Source organism: Agrilus planipennis, unplaced genomic scaffold (assembly GCF_000699045.2).
Source record: "Agrilus planipennis isolate EAB-ADULT unplaced genomic scaffold, Apla_2.0 scaffold187, whole genome shotgun sequence".
In the NCBI taxonomy this organism is placed as follows: Eukaryota; Metazoa; Arthropoda; class Insecta; order Coleoptera; family Buprestidae; genus Agrilus; species Agrilus planipennis.
The window spans coordinates 558,501-582,342 of NW_020442446.1; the positions used below are offsets into that span (position 1 = coordinate 558,501).

At 37.3% G+C, this 23,842-nt stretch overlaps 1 protein-coding gene across 1 annotated transcript in view; it reads left to right on the forward strand.

The window, feature by feature from the left end:
- The first annotated feature begins 34 nt into the window (after positions 1-34).
- The window catches only part of LOC112906402 (short-chain specific acyl-CoA dehydrogenase, mitochondrial-like), a 39,040-nt gene continuing 15,232 nt past the window's right edge, over positions 35-23,842 (forward strand). The window contains exons 1-2 of the mRNA XM_025980461.1: positions 35-71; positions 514-674. Of these exons, the coding sequence (XP_025836246.1) occupies positions 35-71; positions 514-674 (198 nt within the window). The remainder of the gene's footprint in view (positions 72-513; positions 675-23,842) is intronic.

Genomic DNA, 23,842 nt, shown 5'->3' on the forward strand with positions numbered 1-23,842 from the left:
CTTCGAGTATTACGCGCATACTCGACAATTGAAAATGCCTATAATCGCCCATCATTTACCCCACCAGATTCGTGACGATTGCGTACAATGGGTCGAGTAATCTAAAAAGAGACAGAAGTACTCGTTTGTTGTCTCACTTGTTCCGTGACACATCCACTTATAATATAATAATAAAACAATATAGAAGTATTATATATATGATATAATCAACCTATGCTCGGCTAAAAATTTTCCATAGGCATAAAATAATCCTTTTTTCTGTACACTCATACGTACAATTCCTTGTTTCCCAAAATTCCCTTTTGAATGTGGAAAAAATAAAGTTTTTATTGAGTGAAAAACCCCCAACCTCTGATTTCTAGACTTAATTGAAGGGAAGAAACAGAAACTTTTAGTATTTAAAGGTTACCTCAAAAATTGAAATAATTATTTAATACTTCAATGATAAAACCAGAAATATAAATATTGCGCATAAGCCCATATATCTTTGTCTAATTCTTTTTCATTTCCTAGGTATTTCAGCGGTAATTGTTCCAAAACCAATAAAAGGTCTAGAATTGGGGAAAAAAGAGGAAAAACTTGGTATACGGGGTTCCTCCACTTGCTTATTAATGTTCGATGAATGCCAAATCCCCAGAGAAAATTTACTTGGTGAATTAGGATTCGGCTTTAAGGTACGAGCCAACTGATGTAACTAATTATTGTTTGTTACAGGTCATCCATAAACAGGGTGGCTACAGACTGGGTAAATCGGCAATTTAATGTTGCCGGTAGTATCAAGGAATTTTGAAGGGAATTTAATCGGGACATTCGAAAGTTTCTAAATTTTTTAAAAAAGTGTTGAACTGATTCTTATTAAATATTTTAATATAGAATTATCAACAATAGGTCATAAATAATTTATTTCAATAACTAATAAATTTTGATTTTTTCAATTTCTTAATGTTGTTTTAAACTGTTTATTCTTCATAAAAGTAGAAAAAATATTCAATTAAAAATAAAAGTCAAGGTATTATATGATAAATTGTACTAGAAAAAAAATTAGTTTGTGGCCACCCTGATTAAGCAACCTTTCAAAAAAAGTATGCATCACTAAAATGCGTTACGTATCTACGATTTCGGCGTAAGGAGGTTTGTAAAAGAGAAAATAATGACAATTTAAACGTCTAATGAAAAAATGAAATCAAGTAAATGAGATTAATAATGATTCAGTCAGAATTTCTAGTTTAAAATCACTTATCTTTTGACGTGTCAGACATGCTTGAATGTCAGTACCTAAGAATTAGTTAAAATTAACGACTAGAACGAGTTGGTTACCAACTCGTTAAATGCACTTTATACATTCACAAGCTTTATGACCATTTGCTCAACAATAATGAAATGGTCAAAAGACAAATAAAATACAGTTATAGTGAACAAACCTGCGAGGGAAAAATTTAATTAGTCATGAGATATGATCCTTCTGAAAGTTACTTTATAAAATAAACAAAATGAACTAGCGATAAGCGTGCTTGAGATTGTAGTAAGGTAAACCCGGGTAAGTTCAAAAATATAAATTTGACATTTGCGGGAATATATTCCAGTTCCAATAAAAGGACCGTTTCAAACACAAACAAAATTTGGTTTTATTTTGAAAACAACAGGTATTACACCCAATACAATTATGCAAGGAAAAGGATTAAGCGCATCTAATTATCACAGAACACAGTCTTATTCTCATTGACTTAGAGAACATGTAAATCGAAAATAGGGTAAGTTAGTCAGTAGTCGTCCATGTAACTATACTTTTATGTTTTAATATGCACCCAAACCATAACAAAAATAAGAGCTAAGTAGTTTTTGGATATCATGTACTACCAATATTCTGATTTCCATATTTGACAACTGCATTCCCAAATTTCGGCTGATAAATTTTGAAAAAAAAAAATAAATTCTCCAAATCTCGTTTTTTCCAGTAGTCGACCAAAAATAATCTAATACCGAGCGGATATATGCCTATAGTCGCCCATGACTTAATATTCTTTAAATTCTGATCTCATTAATTTGATTTATTTTTTTTATCTGATTTAATTTTTATAATCCGCTCCGCGCGAAATACGTAGGTATACGTACTTAAAGAGACGGTTTTGCTTTTATCATATGATTATATTTCAGGATATAATAAGGGAAGATGTCACTCGTGATACAGATATATAACATAGTACTAAATAATAAAAAGTAAACATTCTTTTAACTATATTTTAAAGAGCACAGAATAACAAAACTAAAAAAAATTCTACTCAAACAGTATCAACACAGAAGATAACACAGATTCTTATAATCAAATTATTTCAGACGTTTGACACAAATAAAGTCCATTTCTCGAACATCTTCGTAGTTCATTCCCGAAAGATCAGTGCACATGACATGATACCATCTCTCGTATCTATTTATTAACTTTTTGAGTAGACGGGGGTTTTAAAGATTTGATTTATTGAATAAATTAAACATAAACATTAATTGAATAGGATATGTACATTCCTTTTTTCATTTGTTTTGTCAAACCCGCGACCTCAGGATTACTAGACCACAGCGCTGTGGTCATAGCTATGCTACTAGCATAACAACGGCTTGGAATTTGTTCTATGATAAAGCATGCGGCATTCTTTTATCTTCCATATGCGCTACAGCTTCGACAATTTAATGTCTTACTGCTGACCCTCAAGTGACAGAAATTTGAAAAAATTTAAAAACTCCCATGCATTTGAAATACATGTAATAAAATCTATATATATATAATACTGCTATATTGTTAGTACGGTGGAAACATATGTGTCTGTCTCTCTCGTAACTGCTTCGAGTATTACGCGCATACTCGACAATTGAAAATGCCTATAATCGCCCATCATTTACCCCACCAGATTCGTGACGATTGCGTACAATGGGTCGAGTAATCTAAAAAGAGACAGAAGTACTCGTTTGTTGTCTCACTTGTTCCGTGACACATCCACTTATAATATAATAATAAAACAATATAGAAGTATTATATATATGATATAATCAANCAGAAGATAACACAGATTCTTATAATCAAATTATTTCAGACGTTTGACACAAATAAAGTCCATTTCTCGAACATCTTCGTAGTTCATTCCCGAAAGATCAGTGCACATGACATGATACCATCTCTCGCACTTATCACACTCAACGTTTTTTAAATTGTCATCTTCGACATCGCTAATGAGTTCTTCTTCACAACTATCACATTTTATAAAATGCCTCTCTTGTTTTGGTTCGTCTGTCTTCTTGATGTAGCTCTCAGTTTTTCTTTGTTTTAACCGTTTAAATGCTAAAAATCTGAAAGCCAATGTTTCTTGTACTTCCTATTGATATAGATAGATATTGCAGCCGGAAGTCGTTCTTTCTTTGTTGTTCCCCTTGTTGAAATAATAGGTTCAGGCCAAAACAGGTGATCTTAAAAACACCTTTTTACATCACTGTTCTGGCTATGGTTTATTTCATTATTGATTTCTGAAAGCGACTCTCTCTTTAAACTTGTAGCCCCAAAGCTTTTTTCGATAGCAACATTAATTTCATTATGAGTGCAAATTATTCTACTGTTACTTTCATCTTTTCTTTTATTGTCTTCATCATTTATTTCGTCGCTTCCATGTATATTAAATTCCTTGTTATTTTGGTTGTTATGTTCCGGAAGTGGATTTTCTCTTCGATCCACAATGGTTAAGTTCTCATTTTGAATTATAACATTGTCGGAAACTACTACTCTTTTCAAGGCTACAGTATGTCCCTGGATGTTTTCTGTGTTTGTTTCGACATCAGTCTCCCTTTCTGCATCATTACATTCGAGAACTGTACATTCCTTATTACCTCTGTCGACGTCATGTTCTTATCAATTATAATCGCAATATTTGAGAATATTTTACTACTATCAAGAACTAAACCGATATCATTTGCATTATCAGACTCATTCGATATTAGTAACAGCTCTCTGATTTCTTTTATTACTTCGAATGTTCCCACTAATTCCAAATTAGGTTTTGTTGATATATCGCGTAGTGTTTTCAAAATTAAACTTGTATCAACTCCGTCAGATGCAAGTGGTTCTTTATATTTTGTCAACACTTTAATAGTCGCATTGATATCATCTACAGAAACATCATCGGACGCTTTTTTTTTGTTTCGTTATTAATCTGTTCCTGCTGATTAATACATTTACTGTAGTTTATAGCCTCAGGATTGAACGTAAACAGTTCACATCGTTTAAATCCATTTGTGATGGCATCTGTAAGTGTTGGCATAGCAAGACAGTGCTTAAGAAAAGGGCAAAATGTATTTTTATTTACAACACAATTGGAGTTTTCAGGCATTGCTTGCCATTGTCTAACCGTTTTTTTCCATTCTGATTTTAATGGCTCAAAAACACTTACGTCTTTACTTACACTTACTGGCAAAATGCAATCATGGCTTCATTTTTATTGGTTGGTCGAGAACTGGTTACACGATACCCTAATGTCGTCCGTTTAGCTAACAGGCGGTCGACTACTGGATGCTTGCACAATTTTGGAATTATCTTGTGCTACGTTTGCTCCCTACTAAGGAATCTATCTACTGGTTCAAAACGGTCCAGAATAGCATTTATCACTGTTTTGCCACTAGTCGACTATTGATTTGACGTCCAAATTTAAATTCAGTACTCGACCACCTTCAAATACAATGGATTTCATAAAAAAATATACCAAAAAACACTGAAAATGAGTAATCTACACCAAGTAAACTACTCCAAAAAAAGTCGGTAAGCAAACTACCCACATTTGAGAAGCTATAAACTAACTCACATTGGTGGAGATTTGGTGCGAAAACTAAAAGCAAGGTAGTTGTTATTCTTGTTTTTTAATGAAGTGGATTACTGGGGCTGGACGAATGTAGGCGTATTTACCCTAATAGTTCATCGCTATGTGAGTAACTATTTATAAATCGCGATAGACGGGGTATCGCTGAATTATAATATAACGTTGTTCTACAATAGAATTCTTTAACAATCACAGTCAGACGTGTATTTATATCATTATAGTATAGTTCGAATAGACTAGAGAGTGAAGTACAATTAATTTCACCGGTTAATACTTTAAAGATATCCATAATATCGTGATAAACTCTAGCTGACTCTAAGGATGGTATACTAGCAATTTGAGCAATTGCAGAGGTCGTGCGTGAACCAAGGACTATTGATTTTTACTTTAAAAGCCAAATATGATAAAAAACCTGTGTTGAACACATTCAACCAAAACTATTTTGTTACGATTGCTTAGGTGACTAAACGGTTGAATTGTACATAAGTTTACTCTTAACCAAAGAATTATATAAAGTTATTATAGGTTTGATCAATCGAAATTTGCTCGTGACGAAAATTTGACGAAACCAAGAGTTTTTAATGAGATGTTTACAATAAAGTCAATATGATCATCAAAAGTCATTTTACTATCAATAATTATACGAAGGTCTTAAAGGCAGATACTAATTCAAGATTTTTCGTCCTGTAGAGAATATTGCGCATATGTAATTCTACTATTTCGTGTGCATCGGAGAAACTTACATTTTGTAACATTAAGTTCTAGTTTATTTGCAGTAGATCAATTAGCCAAGCTATTCAAGTTTTCTTGTAGTAATCGGGTGTAGTTTTCATTTTCAATTTTTCGCCAATGTTCGTAGTCATCTGCATACAAATTAAAAGAAGAACTATTTATGTTAAAAGAAAATATAGCGTGATACATCAAGACATCTTTTGCTGACATTGCGTTTACAGCTTATAGTTTATAAAAGTCATTCATAGAGTAAAATGGTCGTTCTAGCTTAAGACTAGACCTAGTATTGTTCTGTACTTTGTAATAATAAACTTTTTTAAAAAGTGTGTGTTCCAGTTGTGGAATATAACATTTATAGGTTGATTAATATCGTTTATAAATATTAAAAAGAACCACGGTCCCAAATGGGAGCCTTCACAATCGAACGGTTCTGACTTAAATTCTTCGTGTCTAAAAATTTGTTTACGATTTGTTAAATAACTGACGAACCAGTTCATATGCATACCAGTTATCTTAATTTTTCCAATTGTTTCACATAAAATTTGTATATTTACACTATCGAACGCTTTTGAGAAATCAGTAAGTATATATAATATCTGCTTGACAACCTGAATCTAAAATTTTTTGCATATCGTTGGTAAAAAATAACAAATTAGTAAGAGTCGATATTCCGCCTACAAAACCATGTTATTCAATTATTACATTTTCTTTTTGTGGTTTGATAAACTCCAGTTCAAACCTTTCGAATAATTTTGGAATGCTGCTCAAAATACTGATAGGCGTATAGTTTTTAAAATTGTTACGGTTGCCTTTTTTATATATTGGAGTAATGAAACTCGATTTCCATACACTCGGAAAGGAATTTGTTGAAATAGATTTAATCAATAATATACATAAGGGTATTGTAAACTGTCAGTTGCACATTTTTTCATCATTTTGAGAATTCCATCAGGGCCGGTATTATAACTATTTTTCAAAGAAAGTAACCTTTTTGCACTAACTTAGATGTAACAGAAGAGGGATAGTGTAATACGCGTCTCGTTCAAATCGAAATTTTGCCGCTATTACACCAGCGCAGTTTCCCGACGCGGCGCAGTGCCGCTCGCGAGGGCGCCACTCGGGCTTAGTAGCGATAGAGGCGCACGCCCTGCTACCCTTGTGCTACTACCCCTTCCTGGTGACTCGGTTTGATGCACCCCTACCAGGGGTATAAAAGGACTGGCACTGGACACGAAAGCCACCGAGCGGCATGGCCTAGAGGTCTAGACCATTGCTTAGCATTCGGGAGGACGCCGGTTCGATTCCGGGTCCGTCTGCCTTGGTCCAAGTTTTTCTGTGGTTTCCTTGGATCACTTAGGCAAATGCTGAGGCAGTAATATTCCACAGATAATCTTTCATTCTCTTCTGTCTTCATTTCGTCCGTCTCATCTTTCTCACCCGAACCACCACCCACCCATTCCCACGATTCCTGAAAGCAGGCTGAAGAGGGCCTTCCGCCCTACCTTCCGGCATAGTCCGGAGGGACTGCCCGCCCACTAGCATTACTGGCTGGTGGGAATGAAACACCCAAAAGTTTTTTTTTTTTTACACGAAAGCCAGACCAACATCAGTCTCAAGCTCCCTGTAAGAGTTTTCCCTGGTAGGAATATTAGAGTGGCCCTTAGACTTGAGAAGGGTGTCAGGAGTTTTCTTTGTATAGAACCCTACCTCCAAGTGATAGTAAGAATATTGTGTGACGTCAACCAGTGTTTGTGTCGGACAATAGTGTTAAGTTTAAGTTTAGAGCCACACGCGGACTCACACTGTCACGTTGTGATTAAGAACATTTGCATTCATGACATTTTGTTAGGTTAAGGTAATATGTATAAATTTGTTCTTTTTTCCATTGTGTATATATGATATAAAGTTAGTGAATTTGTTTATTTTTTATTTATTTATTTATTTACTAACAGGTTTAATTTAAATTTACAGATATTATTCACATAGTTAACGCGAGATCACAAAATAAGATAGAAACTCATGTGTCCCGGTAGAGCAACCGGTTACTCGATTAATACAATACAAATAATAATATCTCCGCGGAAGGCAATATGACTGCGCGGACTTGCTTGGTTTGTCTGTTAATTGTAACATCACGATATTCTCTTATATAAAAACTAAATCTATACCATATAATAAATATACAAAAATAAATTGAAGAAAAGAAAACATTTCAGATCTTAGGTACAAAAAAATTTCAAGCTACCATCATATCACACATTCGGATGAAATAAAGTATTTTTAAAAACCCAATCAACGACAATATTATTATTTATTTTTGACTTATAACATGACTTAAAATGGCGTGCAAAAAGATGAACCATATCGTTATCTGAAGTTGCGGTCGAATCGTTGAGAGACATTACATTAGGAACCACGACTATTTTTTTGCTATTGATATAATTATAAAAGGATCTTATATCAGTATCAATCGATTGTTCCACTTTATCAATAATTATTTTTTCTTTAGACCGTATTAATATTTTACATTGAGCTCTCAATCTTGCGAATTCTAATTTATCAGAGAGTAACCCACTTGATTTAAATTTGAAATATGCTCTGCGTTTTTATGTAAGTAAATACTTTAATTGCTTACGTTCGGTTTGTTTGTTATATTTCTGTTGGATAATTGAGAGCACCAAGTTGATTAGAATCTGAAGGTGTTATTTCTAATGGCGGCGAAGTTAATGTTGTTTGGTCTGACTGTCCAGATGTTGAGGGTGTTGGTTCTGGTAGCTGAGCAGATGGTGTTAACTCAGAATACTGACTTTCTTCAACATAGGTCGTATCTTAACCAATAAAATCTAAATTGCTAAAGATATTACTAATAAAAGGGTGAATGCCAGTGTAACTAAAGCCAAAAATTCCAATATCCATTCGAGAAACTTTAGTAAAAGCAGAATCGACTAATCCTGCGATTTCATACTCAGTAATTCTTATGCCAGGGTTAGACCTCATCCACAAGTCACATGCATCATTATAAGCTGATTTGAAAGACTTCATAAAGCTTCGGTCAAGCGGTTGTAGTTTGTGTGCCGTGTGAGGAGGAGTACTTAATATATGAATTTTTTTTTTTCTGGCAAATTCAATGACATCCAAGTCTTTATGACTGGCATGTCCATCAAGAATCAGAAGAACTGGATTCTGTTCTGTGGGATTTGAATATTTTACGAAGTGTTTTATCCATTTCAAAAGTAGCTCGTTCATACGGGAACGTGGAAACACAAAGAAGGGTGGTATGAACTGACCTCCAGCGCTCATTGAAAAAAGTACCGTCAAGTTTTTTCAACGTTTTGCAGATATAAGCATGCTTTTCAACAATGCTGACAGCAGTCTCGTCGCAATTCCATATTTTATTATGCAATAGAGACAAATGTTGAACGCGCAAGTGGTTACCACATTATATTTTTTCAAAAGCTACATAATTTGTCAATACATACCAGGTTTTACTTTATTACAACTCGTCCAAAAAACTTCAGATATCAACTGTTATGCAACTTTGGTCCACGAGGCGCCACAGTAATCTTTCCACTAACAATTATCTCGCTGGAGATGTATTAGTATTCTTGCGATGGTACACTAAACAAACGACAAGGGCTTTGACAGCGCCATCGGGTATGTAACTTTAGAAGTGATAACTAAGTGGCCGGTACTGAATGCCGGCCAGTACTGTAGGACTTTCCCCTACCTGATTGCAACAATGAACAACTTATTGATTTGTGAACAGCAATGAGAACACCTCCCTCTCTCTGTTGTGTTGAGGCTGAATAATTTCATCCTATCTAAATATATTGTACTCTGGTAGGTTGAGTTCTCCACTGTAAATGCCAGGGTGCAGGCAGGTCTGGACGAAGACGAGGATGCCCGGTTTGTTCACTTGGAGCGCGGCATCCTTCAGTAGATCGAGTTTGGTCCTCAGTCCCCTAACGTTTTTGTAATAAACTGTTCATTGTGATATTAGTTTTTTTTAGGTTCCACATTTACTGCAGCTGACCGAAAGTTCGCATCGGCAAGGAAGGGTACCCCTTTCCTATATCTGATTATTTTTCCCTTATTTTCGGGTTTGAGCAATTCGGATTTCAGTTTTTTAAAATCGGCCATTTGAATTTTTGTGAAATCTGCTTAATATTTCGCAATGTTTTTTGATTTAGCAAATTACTTCTTTTTCAATAGTTTAATGACAGTCTCCTTGTCTGAAAAAATGACTTTCATAGTTTTCGGGAGATCTTTGTCCTTGAATTGAATGCGAACAATTTTCACAGCCTTAATACCTCTCAGTTCCAATTTGTCTAAGATATTTTTCAGAGCCATATTGTCATTTTCAATACGTTTAGTCAAGTCCGGGTCACGTGATTCTTTGATATAAAAGATGACATTTATCGACTTAATTTCTCCTTGGTTAATTTATTCTATAACTGTCGAGGTATTTAGAGCATTCATGGGTCGGCCTTTCTCCAATGTAGTGATTCTATTCCGCAAGCCACCGATTAGTCCTTCAACATCCTCACGAAAGGTGTTCAAAGATGTGCTTGTTTTATAGATTTGAGGGTTTATAGGCTAATGGAACATTCCGGGCAGTAGTAACGGAGTTTTATATTTGTTTTCAGTTCGATTCTTCTCTGTTCTGTGGCATTAATTTCATCGCAGTCATAATGGACTGCACACTCGCAGCTGTCACAAGTGGCATATTTTGATTTGGTATCGATCGTTCCCTTGCAAACCTCGCATACGACCGATGCCCTCCTTGTACCCTCTAAAGTTGAATGGACGCATATTCTCTCACCCTATAGGCGGGTTGAAATGATAATACATTCATTCAGGGCAGAAATACTCAAATGTCTAATAACTACAAATCTGATTTGGACTTCCCCGATTACTAAACGTAAATAGAGCCGAACCAAAAGCACAATTTAAGCTTGTTTAGACGAAAAAACAAACAAAAAGAAACATGTGTGCAATTCACACGCGGTAGAAGTGAAACCTTGATAAATGATATAAGAGGCTTATGGTAACTAAAGAATACAGACCCATAGAAGCTCACATCAGTGGGATTTGGTGTCGCAGTAGAATGATTAGTTCTAACTGCGACCGTAGGAGTCGCATGGTCGAAATAGGCAGGCTGCAGATGGAATTGTCGGCAGTCGTTGGCCATGCGTCGACCAGAGTAGTTATGAGTAGGGGTGGATGAAAAATATTTTAATTAGTAACTGATTATTATGAAAATGATGTTCAATATTTACATTTCAGGGAATAGCAACAGTCAGTCAGAATAGAAAATATTCGTCTATCACTTATTTTTCTACTTTATTCGTTTTTTCCTTGTTTTTTTTTATTACTCTTTTTCATGGACATGTTTTTCTATTGTATGTACACCTCGCGTTATTGATGCCTCAACTTCTTAATTTTTTGATTTTTTTCGTAATTATTTTTAGAACGTTCACGCATTTCTGCTGTTAACCATTTCAGATTATTGAAAATCAAGACTACCGAATAGATGTATTGTAAATTGATAATGCTTTTCGCAAAACTTTTCCATCCATTTCTTATGATTATTATTGATCCATTGTTTCAATTCTTTCACAAATTCTGCTTGAAGATTTATTTTGTGGAAAACCGGCCTTATTTTGTCTTTAAATAACATAGATCCATAGTTTATTATTTCATGAAACTCATCATTTGGTGCTTTCAGATTACCTAATTCATCAGTAGTGCTGTATGCTTTCATGTGAATGAAAATTTCTGATGGTCCTTCTAAGTTTTGATTGTTTTTTACTAAATTTACTGTGCACGTACATTTTTCTTTCACTCGGATGTAATCTATCGGTAATCTCACTGACGTATGTTCAACTTCATTAGGAGGTACACTTTTTTTATATCGAATCATATTGTTATTTTTCAATAGGCTTAACTCTCACTTCTTTTGTTTAGTAAGTCGGTAAGCTAAGTAACCTGCTACATAGCGGACAACACATTTTTCTAACGAAAAAGTTGATGATTCTAGAAATTCATCGTCAATTCCATTCTCATCATTATCCAGTCCTTTATCTGCACAATCGTCATTCGTAATTCAAATAAAAAAAATCATTATTTGTTACTGTACAGTTATTAATATTCAGTTTTTGAGGCATCTCAGCGTTAGTATTTTTTAATAACAGTTCGTTTCCATTTTCTTCACAGTTTGATCCGTCAGGTGCTGTGCCTACATTATACAACATGGACCTTTGTGCACAGCTCATCACTCTTTTTGCCGATGGATTGCTATTATTACCACACGATCCACGCCAATATCCAAATAAATTCTCTAATGCATCCTGTTGAAAATTTGCTGTCATCAAATATTTCACTTCATGACTTTGTAACTCTTTTCAAAGCTCTAGTGTACTGTAAATTGTAATTACCATATTGGTAAAGAAAGGAAGAGTTTTAACATCATTAGCGAGAGATAAATTTTTAAACCATTCACACGAACTCGTTAAATAATTCTCTATAAAATCTCTTGATTTACATAAACCGGCGCGGTACATATTTCTAGCGCAAATATTTTTTGCATTCATACAATCTATCAAATAAATGGCCCCATAAATGACCTATCCAAAGGCTGGAGCTTGTGTGTTGAATGGGGGGGGGGGGGCAGACATAAAATGGTAACATGGTTATCCCTTGCAAAGGTTAATAACGTCGATATTGCGAGTGTGGCTGTAGTGACCATCAAGAATTAAAAGGAAAGGGTTTTCTTGGGTTGGTTTAGTGAACTGAATAAAGTGACGAAACCATTGGGTGAAAATATGGGATTGTACCCAACCTGATGGATGTGCAGTTCCTACTGACCCAGGAGGAGCTCCCTTCATAAGTTGCATATTCATATTTTTTCGAGGAAAAATAACTAACAGAGGGACAAAGTTTCCAGCCGCATTCATACAAAATATAATAGTAATCAATGCTCCCCTCTCTGCTCATGTTAATGAAGCAACTTGACGTTTACCTTTCAGCCCTATAACTGACGATAGTTTAGTTTGGACGATTGTTAAACCTGTTTCGTCTACGTTATAAACATTGTGTGGGGAATAAGGCATTTGTTTTTCGAGGAGGTCAAAAAAGCCGTCAACTCTTTCTTTGCAAATGATGTTCCTGTCGGCTGTCTTAATCCAAAAGTTGAAAACGGGTGTTTGTTTTATTCTTTATGGCCAACTGATAAGCCATGCGTCTCAGATCTGTCATCGTGAGCCCATAAAATTTGGAGTTCATTATTAAAATATATTCAACTAGTAGTTTCTATAGCTCTGGTCCTAAAACACATTTTCTTTCAAGTTTGGTCACTGCAGCTTTATCTGGAGGAACTGTATTTATTTGACACTTACGAAAGAGCGTTGTGCGGGGAACCCCATAAGTTTTGGATGCCTTTAGATATCCCATTGTACTTTCTCTGACTGCCTTGATAGCCCTAGCCATGTCCTCTTCCTTGTACTGCTTTCTTTTATTATCGCAAGGCCGACGATCAGTTTTTCGTGACATCCTCAGAAAAAAAATAAAGAAGACAAAAATCTAATACAATTTAAAAAAGTTGGTGCAATTATGGAATACTGGTATTCCATATTACTAACAACCCGTGTCATCAATATATAAAATTTCATCTAGTCTATAGTTAAAAAAATTATAAATAAATACAACGTCATCTTAAATCTGAGTTTATGCATAGTGGCATCGTAACAAATAGTTGAATAAAATCTTTTAAATAAACCAACTAGGTGTGCATATTTACTTACGTTAAAATTACCAGCATTGCTTCAATCTTAAATCTATTTACGACAACAACTCTGCTCCAATCATACTGATTTCATCGATAATTAATACGCGAACATATTTGAACAATAATCTATATTGTTGTGCTACTTCAAATGACAAAAGGCAGCAATTTTTAAAGACTTATCTTAAGTGCCGTGTGTATCGTTGTCCCATCAATAGCCACAGCAGCTTTGCCAGTTGAAGCACATGTGATATAAGCTTTACAAAATCCATCGTTATCCGAATAACGATTGTAAATTTCCATCAAAAGTCGGATCACAATCGTTTTACAACATCCAGTAGGACCTGTGAAAAATATTTGCAACGGAGAGGGATTTTCTAACTGAAGATTATGAATGACATGCATCAAAAGATCTTTCTGTTTTTGGTTTTCCATTTTCATCAACTCATTATATTATTCATTAGGCATAAGATTTTCTTTACGTTGGCAATGGCACCGAGTTTATTAAGAGTCGCTAAGCGTAAATCATTATTTACGCTCGAATCTGGATTGTCATAAAGCGCTTCTTCTTGGCTCGTCAATTCAACAGTATTCAGCATATTTACACTTATTTTTCTTGTTATTTCTACTATGTCAAATTCAGGATGCTCATTCATTATTTCAAGAATTTGACGTTGTAAGTTACTAATACATCTATTAGTTTTATTAACCTATTCAACAAGGTATTCGGCATAAGAGTATTCCTCGATAATGAATTGCATGTCTGTATTTGATTGTAATATATTGAGAATAAAAGGATTGAAAGGGTTGTGCCATTTTTCATTTGGTTGTAAGTAATCTTCATTAGAAGAAATTTGATTTTTTTCATAAAAAGATTCAATGTTTTCGTAATCATTGTTTTCGAGGTTGATTTGTAATTGCTTATATCGTGGTGAATTTACATGACATTAATGGAGCATCCAATCGACACTTCTGAGGTTGATTGGCGTTATTCTTTTTGTATCAGGTGAGTGTATGTTTGTGAGTTTGAAAACGAATATATCTAGAAGGTTCTGTTGAAGAAACTGATATCAATTGTGATCGATCAGCGTTATAGCATTTTGTTTGTCACTACCAACTGCATCTACTGGAGCATCATTCAGCCACAACAGAATGTGTGCGTGAGGACTACCACGATGTTCAATCCGTTTGAAATAGTTGACAACATGGTGATTTCCAAATGGGCTATTTTTCTTCGATTATAGAATAGTCAATAGTATATTGACTAATTTATTGAAATATATTGCACAAGTCAGCATCTTCATTGACGAGTGTAGTCTTAGTTATATAATCCAGCAACGCAGCTTCTTTTGTTGAAATTTTAGCTTCAGATCTCATTTTCGTTCGCTCCAGTACCAAACCGCATTTGATGTTGATCGCAAAAAAGCTAAATTACTTTCGATGCAATTATTAATATATTCTTCTGATTCAATTTGTTGCCTTGTAAAAGTTGTATGTATTCCCACATGCTTAAATGCGATAGTAAGAGAATCACGAATTCTTAACCTCATAATTTTCATAGCAACGTACAATAAAAGATATGGAGTAACTCTCTCCGTAATTCACTAGTCGCAACTGTAAATGGTGTTGCATTTATTTCGTCTCTAAATAATCGGAAATGGCCCAATAAAATCGATGGGAAAGAAAGTTCTTCGGCATGTTCATCAAAAATTATGCTTTTCGGAAGATTATTGTGTCTAGGTGCAATCCGTGAATACTTGTCGTCATTCCACATCAGAATATTGAGAATGTCGCCACAATTAAAAAGAAAAGTGGATATACATTGCTTTGTGGGTGATTATGGACGATGAAGAAAAACTCTTTGTTGAAGAGAGAAGTAGAGAATTTATTTTACAGAAAATGAAGATGAGTAAAAGTGAATAGCGGAAAGTCAGTAGATAAGAAATATGAAGAAAGGCTGAGAGAGACTGGTTTTTGAGGGTGCAGAAATTATGTAGCGAAGTGAAAAGTGAATATGCACATGTGTTTTTATTTTAGGGTACAGCTCTTGAAAAGAAAGAACCGTCGACTTTCGTTCTCAGAATTTTCTGTCGATCGGTTTTTGTTAGTATGAAATAGGATACTTTATGTGGGTTAGGTATAGATACACTCAAAAGGCAGGAAGTCAGATCCAGAAAAGAAACTGTTAACATGCTGTTAGTAGAAAGACAGTTCGTTAGATTATTTACAAGTTGAAGAAAAGCAGAAGTTATATATATACAGAGTGTTACATATTATTTACAATGATTTTATATGTACAAAACAAAACACTAGAATACATAGTATAATAGGCGAGGGTCGTCACAGCTTAAAACTAAACTCGAAGGTATATTGACGCTGCGAAGGGGTCGCTTGACGTAGGAGAGGTTTACTATCAAAATACCTGTTTTCCCTTTTAATATCATATATTCAGTACTATAATATATGTGGGATTCAAAATAGACAAGGCTGGATTAAACTAAAATAATAAAGAAAATGGTAACAAAAAAAAAAACGGACTATCAAAATAGTTTTCTTTCGTCTTCTGTGGTCTATTCCACTCTCTGCACCTCACTCTTCGCGGCACTTATTTATTCTTCTTTTTTTCTCCCGTCGCGACACTATAAACAATTCGGCGACTCACACTACATACCCACACTCACATGCGCAAACAAATCCCTACAATCGGCCACCCTGCAGGCCGTTCGTCCCCGAATGACTGTCGTCCTCGGAGTTGTCGCTTCCATCTTCCATCTGATTCATCCGAATTGGCTTGTGACCAGGGCTTCAGGTACTCGAGCGCGCCCCGTGCGGAGCCACGAACAGAGCCGAAGAGCGCCGATCGCCCGACGCGCAAGGCTCCGCTTGACGTTCGGCGCGCAGTTCAATTCATCTCCGGTGCTGTATTGGATAGCTTCCTTTTTTTATTAAAATATTTTTTATATTCTTGTATCTTTGTAATAGTCTTTTTTGCTTGGGCCCACAAATTCTGCCATTTTTCCAGAAGACTACTTACTTCTTTTTCTCTGATTTTTTTTTAATCTAGGTCGTCTTTCATTTTTATGCGAACTCGAAACATTAATGTGAAAGGTTCGATCCCTGTGCTTCGGGTAGGCACGTAATTAATATACTGTTGACATTGATCTATAAATTTGTACCAATTTTCAGCCTTCGGATAAGCTAATTTAGTTACCATTGGTATCAGTATACGGTTTAAACGTTCAATCTGCCCGTTGCTTCTCGGCACACCTGTTATAATTTTTGTTCAATCCTTTCGATTGCGTGATAATCTTCAAAATCCTGTGCTCGAAATGCTGATCCTTTATGAGTTATCGAGGATTTAACGTGCGTCTCCTTACCATGCAATGGTAAATTCACATGCCAGCACCAGGTATACCTGCGTCCTGGGTGGCCGCCGAAGCGACTCAGTTGGTTCGGACTGGTGCATCAGCCGTCGCCGGTGATGGGTGCATGCATGACGCAGCCGGCTCGCCTGTACACACGGTCCTTTTCACTCATAGTACTGTATACTCGCTTACGGGGCTACAGCAAGCAGCCGCTGTCTCCTCTCAAAAAGCCTCCAGGCGAACTCTTTCAGGGCATCATGGCTCTCTCTTGTTGCCAGGACTTGGCCTACATTCGGCTCTCCCGTGAGGTCCCAAAATACGCCGAGATGTAAAAGGTGTCGGATATTGTAGAGCGGGCACCTGACCAGAAAGTGTTCCCAACTTTCGATGGGGTCCCCACATAAACACGCTTCACTCTCTGCCAATCCTCTCTGGTACAAGAACCCGTTCATGCTACCATGTCCGGTGATCAAATACCCTGCAGCCATGCTCGGATCAACCATCCGCTCGACCTAACAGTGCGAACGTCTGGAATGAAGCGGTGTGTGACTCGGCCGTTTACCGACAAGTCCCACCCGTCTTGCCACTTTTGTAGCATCCTTCTATCTAGCTCCTTGCGCACTCATGCTGCCAACAGGCCGGCGATTTCATCATTGCTGATTACGTCGCCAGGCTACATGGTATCTCACGCAGGAGTGCTACCCTTTCACATCTCCTCATCAGGTTCCTTCCTACCTCCGTACGGAGCGTCTTGTACCAAACGCTTGATTCGTACAGGACACACGCAGTCAGGAGTCCTTTAAACACACAGCGGACCGCCCGTTTGCTCAGCCCCCATTCCGTGCGCAGGACTTTTCGCAGGGGCCCTACTACTGTCAATGGCTTGCCCCTTAATGCCTCGAGGTGTGGCCAAAAAGCCAACCTCTCTCCTACGCACACACCGAGGGTATTTCACGGTGCGCACATACCCTACTGTGAAGTTGCCGCTTCTCAACACTGGGGGCCGGGTATCGGCCAGCCTTCCCTTAAGCAGCATACAACACGTTTTCTGGGTCGAAACGGAAACGCCAACCGTTTCTCCCCACCTCACAGCTACACCTACAGCAGTGCTACCTCGGTGTTCCAACTCCCTCCTGCTGCTGCCCTCGACTAAGACGGCAAAAGCAACAACACTCGTCCCCTCTGTCTCGTATTCTCTTAGTAGGACATCCGTCATTAGATTCCAGCATTCCGGACCGATGACGGAGCCTTGGGGTCATCTTTTTTTGACCTGCCTACTAACCGGGGTTCGTGGTCCGTAGGCTGTAACTTCTCTAACGTAGCTTCGCTACAGGGCTAACTCTTCACACCCCAAGCGTTGGAGCCTCGTGACAATACGGCTCCAATGCAAGTTGTCAAACGCGCTTGAGAAGTCGATAAACAGGCCCAGTACATAAGGTTTTTTGGACTTGCTCACCGTCCGCTTCACTTCATGCCAGGCACTTTCGGTGCACTGGCCAGGCTTGAAACCGAACTGCTTTTCACTTTGCTGGTTGCCCAGCTTCGCTCGCAGTCGGAAAACCATCAGTCTCTCCAGGACCTTCCCCAAGACCGGTAACAGACACACTGACCTATACGATCCTTGGTTGGTCAGACCTGGTCATCCGCGTCCACCACCCATCCTTGCAGCCGAGTAACTTTCTCGCCGAGGGGTAGCCTCTCAAAGTCAGTCAGGGTACTCACCCTTTGAAGCACCACCTCCTCCCAGTCAGCCCAACAGGCTTCCCTGATGGACCACGCTGGGAGAGCGGACGGCCCTCCGGTTGTATTGTTGGCTGCACTCCCAGTGATTTCAATCAGGATGAGATTGTGATCGCTAGAGGACCAGGTTGGTTCTATTCTCCATACTACATTTCCGCGGAGCCCCCTTGCGAAGGTGACGTCAATGTCGCTCTCCGCTATGGCCGTCTCGTGTGTAGACGTTTTCGACCGTACGTTTAGAACCTCTAACTCATTGACCAGGATCACCTGTTTCAAACTCTCCCCTCTCACAACCTTCACACTTCGGTTCGTCATGCCTTTGCTGTGTCACAGGTGCGACTAAGCGTTGGCGTCAAGGCCGATCAGCAACGCTCTCTGCTTGCTTCTCTCCACGAAAGAGACAATTCTCAGAGACAATTATTCTGGGTTTACCAAAGCAGATGGATTGCTTTCTCAGTTTTCCAATCGCTTCAAAAGCTGATGCAGTCTTCGTTGGATACAGCCATGTAAATTTAGTGAAGGCGTACAGTAAACATATTTTTGTACTCCTTATTTCTTGATGATAGTGGTCGATATGATAGGTCACCTCTTCATTCCGGGTTTAAGACCGCTTCGCGGACCTCACTTAATGTTCCTCGCGGACTTCACTTCATTTCTGATCTCATTTAGTTTTGCTCTTTATAGGACCCCAGATAGTGCTTGTTTTCGACATCGTCATTGTCAAATGGAATTTAACAAATGCAATTGCGTACGGTAGTTGCGCGTTTTGAAAGTTACGAGGACCCAATTCAAGGAAAAATAACTTTGGAAATTATGGATGATAAACAAGTAATAATGATAAACAAGGACAAATTGACAGGAAGTAATCTGTTGTCATATCGTAACTGTAAAAGAAAAAGAGATCCAATTGAGTACAGTAAAAGTCGCTAAACAAGAAAAGTACTCGAGACTAGATCCTTTTTGGAGGCTACAGTAATGACTGATAGTGTTGTGCATCTATCAAAACTGTGCGAAAACAATTCTGTCAGTACTAATGTTAAGGGTTCACCTTATATTCAAACAAATATCCGCTATATGCAAATATCTTAAGTAGAGTTCTGGTCAAGGGTTAAACTGTGAGTAACACAAATATAAAGGCAAACACTGTAACTAATGATAATACCGATTGTCATAATAGCAATGGAATTGTAGAGGTTTCAGAAATATCTATGATTTGAATAATTAGGAACACGTAGATTATTTAAAACACTATGTAATATTGCGCGTTACTCATCATTAAGTTTTATCCCTTGCAGAATTTATGTGTATAAACACTTCTGCGAGCAAGGAAAAGTTAGATGAGAGAGTCAGCGGAGGTCTATGCGTTTTCTACAATCTATATAAAGTTAAAAATATTAATGTACTAGACAATAACTAACTTCATAGAGATGAAAAGTGAATCTGAATTTTTGATGGTTAATGTATATATGTATAGACTTGGGGATTTTCGACTATAAAAATACACAATCCAGGTCGCGTGCGTTCTGTTCGAATCCAACAAACGATTGAAGAAGTGAGATTTTCAGTATGTAAAAATCAGTCCCAATCAGTTCGCAAACGCAGTCAAGAACTTGACGTTAAGAAATTGTCGTTACACAATATTGTGAAATAAGATTTACATCTAACATCCAACAAAATTCAGTTCGTTCAAAAACTAAACGTTACCGATTATCCTCTCCGTCTGAGTTTTGCAAATGAAATGCTTCAATTTTTCCCAACTTAGTGGCGAAGTGAACGTTCACTTAAATAGTCACGTAAGCAAACAGAACTATCACTGCTCGGCCAAGAAAAATCCAAGACATAGAAATGAACAACCACTGTGTAGTCCAAAATTTATTGTGTGGGCTGTCATGTCTGGTAAAGCCATCATTGTGCCTTATTTTTTTGAAGACTGGGGAGGGAGAGCATTTAGGGGGTGAAGGGTATTGTGACATGCTAAGGAACTTTGTGATTCCACAATTGCAGAAGTTAAATGGTTATAATGAGGAAACATGGTTTCAACAAGATGGGGACACATGCTACATCTCAAACTAATCTTTTGCGGAAAAGTGATCTCTCGTCGAGGCATCATCAATTGGCCTCCGACAAGCCCTGATCTCACACCTTTCGATTATTTCTTATGGGGATAGGGGAAAGAGAAGGAGTATGCAAACAAACCACGATCTATACTGCAATTGAAGTACATCTGCACCAAAAAGTTGCAGTTTATAGGTTCCAATTTTCGTTTCGGTTATAGGAGTACCAGCAACGCGGAGGGTTAATATTTGGATAAAATAATCTTTGGCATCTTTGGTGGCTAGATTTCTTTGGAATTCTTGTTGTTAGACGAAGTTGCAAGTAATCGTGGTTTAGAGATTTATATCGATCCCTTTCTTAAAAGCTGTAAACCTTAAGGTCGCATTTTGTACCTTCTTTAATCTATAAATCCGACTTCCATTAAAACGTTTCCATATCGTAGATACATAGAGGAGATAAAACCTAACTAAAGGGATGTAAAGGGACCTGATAGCGTACTGATCAACGAATTAAATCATTTAAGTATTTATCAATACTTTGACAATTTCTTTAACAATCTGGAATGGTTTACCGTGTCCAATGCCTTACGAAAATGCATATAAAGACATCTACCTGGGATCAAACAGTGCTTCATATAAAAATTGGTTTTAATTATTAAATTCGAGAGTCCATCTACGGTTTGTAAATCCGTATTGCTAGTCAATAATGACGGACTTCACTTGCTTGCTCAATTTATCACAAAGTAAGCCATTGAGAAGAGTAGGTACGAAATTCATGATTGATATTGGTCGATGATTTTCCACTGCCACTGTTCGTATAAATTGGAGTAACATACGTTTTCTTAGAAGTTTTTGGGAATATTCTTTCCTTAAAGACCTATTAAAAATCAATGTCTATTAATGTTTACGTAACGTTAATTTTATCTTTGTTTTGTAACTAACACCGTGTTGAGCTGTATTTTGAATACTGTTGCATGCTATCAGCGATGAATAATGTTGTTATTTAAATAGTAATAAACTGTTGACATTTACTTTATTAGTTGTTCCACAACCGTCATTATTTACAATTTCCATCGATCTAGTTGCTTAGTTGTCATCTCAATTACGTACGTCGCCAATTCACTCCCAGGGCTGGTTCCGGATTCCGGTTTCTGATTTTCTTACATTTTTTTTGTCCCTTAACTACGGTGTCTACTTCCCTACTGTATCTAGTTAACACCCCAAAGCTTGCTACTTATTTTAAAAACACCTGATATACAGGGTACAAATTATGATAAGGACTGAGCAGCTACACATGGATGGATTCTAAACTAAACATACAACTTACTGCATACTTATTGATGAGTTACTTGCTCCGGAATTACAACAAAACATACGTACTTAAGTTCAAAATTAAAAAGATCAACTTTTTAAAATATTTATTATAAAAAAACTCGAATATTAACGAAGACTACGATGTTACCAGTACATAGACTATTTGAAGTGAAATGTTAACAAGGTTACAACTCAAATATTAATACAAATCGTAGTTCTTTTACTTCTGTTTTGATATCATCGAACTTGTTTAAATTATTATATTTAAATGGATGAATGTATGTATTTGGATCTAGATTCTTTTTAACAAACACCTTTGGTGTTGAGGAAGCTATTGTGTGAAAGTTGATGGGCTGCTATTGGTCTGTGAGCTTGGTGGAGATAGGAAATATGCAAGTAGACGTAGTGACGTTCCATATACCATGTCAGCGGCTGTTGCTTTCAGATTTTCCTTCAAGGCTGCTCTGACGCCTAATGGTACAGTGGGAAGAATCTGGGTCCAGCTGTAGTTTTGATAACATGTTATTGCTGTATTTGCTGTAGGGTGGTATGCTGTGGTATGGATGTGTTTGGTGTTCGTTATATGCGACAGTTCGTTGTCCTTGATTTGTAATCCGTGAAGGTTCACCAAATTGACAGATCCATCCTTCATAGGAAACACGTGCTACGGATGCAGCTTCTTGATCTGTGATGGGCCAACGTGTGAATCGATTTACGCATGTGAGGCATAGTGGTATCCTTCAGAGTATGACATTACGACTATGTCTAGGTGTACGTGTTAGAACATGCCGGGAAATTTTTGCTTTTTGACAGTAAATGCATGCGCGTGTCCATTTGGCGCAATCACTGTTTGCTGATGGCTAAATGAAACATTGTGTGATTAACTTGATAGATGCACGAATATCAAGTTGTGTTAGGGAATGTAAATGGTTGAAAATGGCGACGCGAAATGATGGGGTCAAGAATGGTGTAGCTGTTTCTGTTGAGATGTCACAGAGGATAGCTTTGTTTGTACTTGGTGTACGGATACGTTTTAATACTAGGGACTGTTAGAACTATGATATTTTCGAAGTTCTTTATCGGACCCTTGTTAAGTTACAAGGGCTTCGTAATCAATGGGACTTGATACTTCTGCAATACGTGAAAGAGTGTCTGTTACGATGTTGTCTTTACCCGAAATGTGTTGTATGTTTGTTGAAAATTGGCTGATGAAATTTAAATGACGTGGCTGACTCGGGGAGCATTTGTGAGGGTTCTAACGGAAGGTAAAAGTGAGAGGTTTGGGAACCGTGAAAATAATGAAGTCACGGACCCGTAGGAAATGTCTAAAGTGCTTAATTGCACGATAGATTGCGAGAAGCTCTCGATATAAAGCACTGTATTCTCCGCGTTGGAGAGTTTGCCATAGAGGAATGCTAAGGGTTCCCAGTTTCAGTCGTGGTATTGCTGTAATGTAGCGCCCAAGCAGTGATCAGAAGCGTCACAAAATGTAGCTATTGTTGCGTTGGGTTGAGGATGGTGTAGGCAACCAGTTTGAGCAAGTAGTTCCTTCGTCAAATCGAAAGATTCGTCAGCTGTTTTGTTCCATTTTGAGGTAGCTGATCATCTCTACCAGGTTTTGTGTTGTGGGACCATTATGGGGGTTTCACTGACTACAGTGTGTCCGTGGATCGAGTCAATGATGCTGGCGACAATTTCTGCAACGTCATCCAGGTCGTTGTCTTTCATTGCGGTAAGAATCGGCTGGATGAGGGTTGGGAGGTGACCAGACCCTATTGTTTGTAGAAGGCTGTTGATTATGGTTGTACCCCATAACTGCGAAAATGGTGCATTGAGAGAGTTTTTGGTCGCCGAGTACTTCTTGTTCGAGTAGTTGCTGGGTACTTCTTGTGAAACACCAAGTCGTTGAATGAACTCTGCCTTGAATTGTGCTGTATGGATCTTTCTCCGGAGGGTTAACGATGATGTCACATATTTCTGTGGCATATCGGGGATCACGATTAC